General features: G+C 37.1%; 1 protein-coding gene across 1 annotated transcript; it reads right to left on the reverse strand.

Annotated features, from left to right (window-relative positions):
* Positions 1 to 3,390: 3,390 nt before the first annotated feature.
* On the reverse strand, positions 3,391 to 5,421 carry LOC147476948 (adenylate-forming reductase 06235-like). Its single transcript, XM_086584665.1, has one exon. The coding sequence runs from the start codon at positions 5,310 to 5,312 to the stop codon at positions 3,645 to 3,647; it is 1,668 nt and encodes a 555-aa protein (XP_086440791.1). The 5' UTR covers positions 5,313 to 5,421; the 3' UTR covers positions 3,391 to 3,644.
* Between the last annotated feature and the right edge of the window lie 1,259 nt (positions 5,422 to 6,680).

Genomic DNA, 6,680 nt, shown 5'->3' on the forward strand with positions numbered 1-6,680 from the left:
CAAGCAACATGAACATTATATGCGGACCATTTTCCACTCGGGATAAATTGCAGGAAATTATTTCACAAACTGCTGAAGACAACATATACCTAAGAACTCATTCTTGTCAGTTCTGGACTGACACTGCTTTGAATATTAAACAAATATGGCAAAAACCACATAACTTTGGTGATACTCTTTCTATAGTGTTTAATAGGATTAGGTCATCTTCTTTCGTTTTTCAATGTAATATAAATATAAGTATTCAATTGTTAATAGAAAGTTACGCGGGATTGATCGACATTTAATTGTAATATTAGATACATACGTTGAGACTTTGACTCCCCTTACTTCACAAATCTATTTTGCATACGAAAAAAAACATATAACAATAGGAGGATACTAGCAATCAAAAGTTTCTTCCTCGATAACAAAAGAAATAAATGAACACCAATAAAGCATCGAACACTTAGGAATTGGAATTTGAAACTTTTATAATGTTAACTCTTCTTAATCTTTATTTTGCAGCTATTGTACAGGGTGGCTGACAAGCCATGAACCTCATGCATGTTGATGGAAGTGTACACCTTTATGGGTCTGATATGATTTTTCAAAATTCAGATTCTTATTAGGATAATACAATACCAGACAACCACTAAATTACATGTGTATTATACGGCCAACCAGTAGGAGCATTATTCAAGTAGTTTTTCATATTTATCATTTTGCCAGGCATGTAGTACATAATGTATGTAGTACCTTTTATTTTTCTTGAGTCTACCTCTAGGTGTGCTCTATTAGTGTACTCATTCAAAATATAATTTAAAATCGTATTTCATTGACGAGAAGATTGTTTTGAATTGAATTTTATCTGTCTATCACTTACAATTATAATGTGGTAATTCTTCAAAATTTCTTTTGTTAAGTTGCACAATGTTTCACGTTAGTTAAGTTTTATTTAATTTTATTGGACATTTTATTCATTATGTGCCAAATGCATTTTTGTAGATTATAAACAACTACGTTGGCATTTTTCCATATAAAGTTATTTATGACGCAAACATGTGTCAATTTAAATGTCAAAAACAGGGGAAACTCGGGCAACATTTTCCAAAGAATTTGGTGTAAGATATTAAATTTGGACATATGTTAGTTTCACTAAATTAGTCTATAATGGTAATCGAGTAGCATCGCCACAGGTTAAATTCTAGTATATTAATAAAAATATATGACAGCCATATAAGTTAAGTAACAAATTTGACACCCTTAAGCTTCATAACTGGTAACTCACATTTGTTGTTCTTCAATTCGTATATTATGGCTTGAGGGGTGAGGCTTTACTCAAATTTTATCTTGACTGAACTTTATTATTTAATCCGAGGGTCGAGTACGACGAATTATAGTGGGAATTACCGTAAATGAATACTATAGAAATCAATCAAGATTCAATGAGCTTATATTAGTCAATACACAATCATGCTAGTAGCACATGCATATACAAGCAAACAAGGACTCCACAATTGTGCTGATTCTTCAAGGTAAAACTGATGAATAAACTATTAGAATATGTCCTATATATAGAGTCCCACATTTCTACAAGTGTGGACATCTATATCTAGTAGTTTCTATTCTCATATTTTGGGTTATTTTACACACAATGTAGGTTAGTATAAATATGTAACTCTGGGTAGAGGACAAAACTCTCTGATCTCTCTAACCCTAATCAATCTCTCTCTCAATCAATCAATCTCTATTATTCGCCATTGTTCTTCTTCTTGATTTCTCTCAATATATCAATGTCACAACTCTCCTAGTATCACCACTAACATAGAATTTAACATGGTAGCAGAGCGTCAGGTTCAAATCAAAGTTTAGTGGTATGCTAGGAGAGGAATCCCTCACCAACAATCAAAATCAAAATCAATTTTTTTTTCAATTTTCAATATTCAATTCAAGTCAAGTTTCAATCTTTCTCACAAGAAGAAGTTCTTCTATCTCAATTCAAGTTTCAATCTTTCTCTAGATGGATTTATTGTTCATTGGCACTGTTCATCGTCACTGTTCATCACTCCTGTTCACGATACTTTTAATCGTCACTGCTCATAAATACTATTCATCGTTATTGTTCACCAATACTGTTCACGGTACTGTTCATCGTCATGTTCAAGGCACTTTTCAAGGTTTCACAATCTCTCATCTCATTATTCTCCATGGTTCGAAGTCAGTATTCAAGGTTCCGCAATCTCGCTCTCTGTCTCATTATTCTCCGTGGTTCGAAAGCCAGGTAATTTCTCTATCTCCGTATTGATCAAGGCGCGCACGTGCTCAAGATTGTCTTCGTACAGGCGTGTACGCCCTCTTCAGTATTCAAAGTTCTTCTAGTGGAAGGCGTGCACGCCGGTTTCAGCCTTCTGCTAGGCGCGCACGTGCTCTGGGTTGTTCGTCTCTGTATCTCAGGTCCAGTTTTCCATATTTTTCAGCAGTTTTTCCTCGTCTCAACTAATATGATTTGGTAGAATTCTTGATTATTGGTTAGTTGATAAGTTCTTTCCTTTATAAGGGTTTGACTCCCTTTCATGTCATAGTTCTGAGTTCTATGGTGTTTCACCGGCTTTATGTTTTAGCCTTCTTATTGAGGAGCTTCTCATATGTTGTTGTCATTGATGGTTCAACTTTTCAGGTTTTGATTCCTTTTAAGCCGCAGTGGTGCCCGGTACTTAGGTGTTTTATTGATTTTTACTATCTCTTGTTAAGCTCTTTGGCTGAAAAGTACGAGCTTTCTATTCATCTTTCAGGTTGCAGTCACATTATCACTACACTATTCAATATTAATCTCTCAGGTTGCAGTCACATCATCACTGCACTATTCATATTCATCTCTCAAGTTGTAGTCACATCATCACTGCACTATTTAGATTCATCTCTCAGGTTGCAGTTATCACACAGGTGTTCTGTTTCCAGTTTGTGCCTGTGGTACAACTTCAGTTTTCAGGTTAGGCCATTGTCTACACCGACAGTTTCACTTTCCAAAATGTCTCGTCTCAACAGTTGTTTGAGTTCTTCAACTAAAGGCAGTTCTATACGAAAGGGGGAGCTGTATTCTTATTTTTTCTTTCTGCCATTCAAGCTGTAATTTGCATAGTTTGCGACATTACAGCTTGAGGAGGAGTATTAGAATATGTCCTATATGTAAAGTCCCACGTTTCTATATATAAGTGTAGACATCCATATCTAATAGTTTATATTATCATGTTTTGGGTTACTTTACACCCAAGATAAGTTAGTATAAATATGTAACTCTAGGTAGAGAGCAAAACTCTCTGATGTCTCTAACCCTAATCAATCTCTCTCTCAATCAATCAATCAATCTCTATTCTTCTCCATTGTTTTTCTTCTTGGTTTCTCTCAATATATCAATGTCACAACTCTCTTATTATCACCACTAACATAGAATTTAACATAAACACATGTACAAATACTGACCTATATATGTACGTTGACTATCAATACAAACTATTTTAAATTTTATAGGACAGAGCTCTAGTATGATTGCAAAGACCAACAACTATTAACCTATCATCTTGGTAACTAGGGGACTCGATCCATATTGTGTATTTGGTATTTGGTTCAAATACTAACAAGCACAACAAACTACTAATTAAGTATTAAGAGTCCCAGATAGGCCCAAATGCTGCAATTCCGACGCCCTTGCATGAATTTACTACATCTCTGCTTCCCTCGGGGTTGCTTGTGACAATAACTACCTGAGCTCCCCATCTTTTAGCAGCATCAATACTCATCTGTGACACATTGGGCCGACCTGATACCGCAGTATCATGGACTATTACCTTGTTTTTTGGAAATCCACTTACTGCCTCTTTAATTTCTTTGCCAAAATTTTGTTCAATACCCTTGGCAACCCACACTAAGCAAACATCGGCCGAGCAGGGCTGCATGAGGAATGATAAGAACACGCATATTCCTGACCCCGTTGCTACCAGTAATACTCGATCGTACATGTTAACAAGATATGGAAGGCCGGCAAAGTGCACTTGTCGGACCCATAGATGGCTTGGTGGGTTTGAAACTAAGGACTTGGTGAAGTCACCGACTGCACCAGCAAGCATCATGTGGTTTTTCTCTCCATCTGAAATGATCCCAAAAGCGTGCCACTCCGACAGTGGAGATGGACTAATTCTCCCCAATATCCCAGCTTCGACTCCACCCTCAAACTTGATAATAGAAGCATGGCCAGAAGGGGCAGTGATCTTAACTGGAACTCGTTTTACCGTCGCCCATGGAAGTATAATTACAATAGTGATGATTAACAAGAACCAAAATTCTTGTGATTTATTCAACTTTGAAAATGGTAAATTATGATAAGATTTTGAAATAGGATCGTAAGAGAGATTAAGGATAATAAAAGTCCATACAAGAACAAGGGCGGTCCATCCAGCAAAGCGGTGGGTTCGTTCAAATATGTTGTGATGCAAATGGCGAACGAGAGGGAATGCAACTAAGGAGGATAAGCATAGGAGAGAGAGAATCATGGAAGCAACAGCTACTATACCAGATGATGTGTTTTCTCTATCCTTAAGGGTGAGAACAAGTGAATACAGAAGCCAAATTATTGAAGAGACACCACAACCACTGTGTACCCCTCCAAGGCATTGTAAGAAGGAAGTGGTTGCTGTCTTGACTGGGAGAGGCACCCATGGTCTACCCAAAAGCCTTACTGCCAACCAGAAGACAACACGTAACAATGCCTCGCTTCGACATAGAGTCAAGGCTAGTATGTTACCAATAGAGAAGAGAGTTGCATTTTTCTTAGCATATGGGAATGAACCACTTGCTGCAAGAATAAGAAGTGTCAAATTTATCACAAGGCAGAGCACAAAGAGTCTCTTGTAGACAGTAAACAGGCCTTGATCGAGAAGTATTATTGAAAGCCTTGATTCCTTTGGCCTAGCAATCTTGGGTGGTTGCTCCCTCTTACTAGGGACACGAAGCTCTTTCTGTTGCTCAAGATCACTATTGCTATCTTCTTCCTCATATTCCTCAATTATGCTTCCATCACCTTCATCTATCTTGTAATCCACATCAAGATCACAGAAATGACTGCTTGGTCGACTAACAGTCCGTTGAATAGCATTAGAATACGTATTAAATACTTTAAAAGAGCTTCTTTGGTTCCACGGAAGCCAAACCTTTTTCGCTTGTTCAAACTCTGGCTCTTCTCTTGAGGGAGTACCAATGGCAAATGGGCTAGAAGCTTGAGGTTGTATCTCGAAAGAGACTCCGCGACAACTCGAAAACCTCCCAACTCTCGCCATGGCAATGTGTCCTATTAGTGAAATAATGCAATAATTTAACACCAAAAGAAGAATGAAAAAGGCTGAAAGGGAGTACGTGAGTCGGTGAGTGTAGTGTTTTTATGGTTGCATTACATACCTGATTGCGTATTTATAACTCTAGATAGCTAGCATGTTTAAGGACAAATAAAAACTTGCTACTTGCATGGACAATTCTATTTCATTTTGTTTGTAGTGTATGTGCTGATGTTTATGGTGAAGGAATCTTGGATCGGTTGGTTTGTCCCGGCCTAACATGCGCTACATTGTATAGAGGGAATTTCAAAGAAACTTGACCCTCAAGTCCTAAGCAATTTAGGGCGGAATTTCACACGGTTTCATGCCTTCAGCTGAGACTGACTTTTGTTTAATAACTATATCCTTGCTTCATATGGACTTATGGAGTTTTATATTGTATATAGATACTGTAGTTGTAGTTATGTGAAGGTATTAGTTATTATTATTTTGTTCTTGACATGTATAGATTGAGAATTGCGGTTAGGCGCCTAAAGAGGGAAGTTCATAGAAACTTGGCAATTGATCTTAAGGAATTTCACTCGGTTTCATGCTTTCATATGACATTGACAGTTTTGTTTTGATGATTAAAATTTTTGACTACTTCGCCTGATTACAGTTTATGGTACATTTTTCTTACTATGAAATTTGAAGGCTTAACATAGGTAGTGCACGATGAACTTGGATGTTGGATCTCAACAAAATACAGATACAAGATTGTTTGTGCCAGATCATTTCATTGAAGCTCAAATTGTACCAAAAGCGCCATGTAATAAAGGCACTTCTGACCAATATAAGTTTTTTGGTGATCGATCAATTCCAGAGTTGCGATTAGATCCGGTTTTACATTGTAGCACAGGGTTCACAAAGGCCCGGCCTGTGAACAAAAATAGTGAGGAATGCTCGGAAATGCATCTTAAAAGTTGCTTATGTGCTAATGTGCAATGCCCTAAATTGCACATCTGTCTAGGGATTTCAAACAAGCGACAAAAGTATGTAAGATAGAAGTGTGCATTTTAGTACAGAGCAATATGTGCAATACACCAGGTCAGTTTCCTGCAAGCTAGCATACTTCAAAAGGTTTGTTGTATAGGAAGAATGAGTCAAATCCAACTGGTCGACAGAGAATGAACATTATAGAATATAACGGACGGTCAATTGTCTGTATATCTGTTGTCCAAGAAAAGGAAATTCTGGAGAATCCGATTTGAACAGAACAGAGCCATATCTACTGAACTTTGGCCTTAAGCCCTAAAACTGGATATGGAACCATTTAAAATACCCACAACAAGTTATTACAAGAACAAAAAGTCCATTTCATGTTCTAGACTGGAA

Source organism: Coptis chinensis, chromosome 9 (assembly GCF_015680905.1).
Source record: "Coptis chinensis isolate HL-2020 chromosome 9, ASM1568090v1, whole genome shotgun sequence".
Taxonomy (NCBI): Eukaryota; Viridiplantae; Streptophyta; class Magnoliopsida; order Ranunculales; family Ranunculaceae; genus Coptis; species Coptis chinensis.

Bases quoted from the DNA above. Each gene is read 5' to 3' on its own strand.
- LOC147476948 (XM_086584665.1), bottom strand. From the start codon at position 5,312: ATGGCGAGAGTTGGGAGGTTTTCGAGTTGTCGCGGAGTCTCTTTCGAG.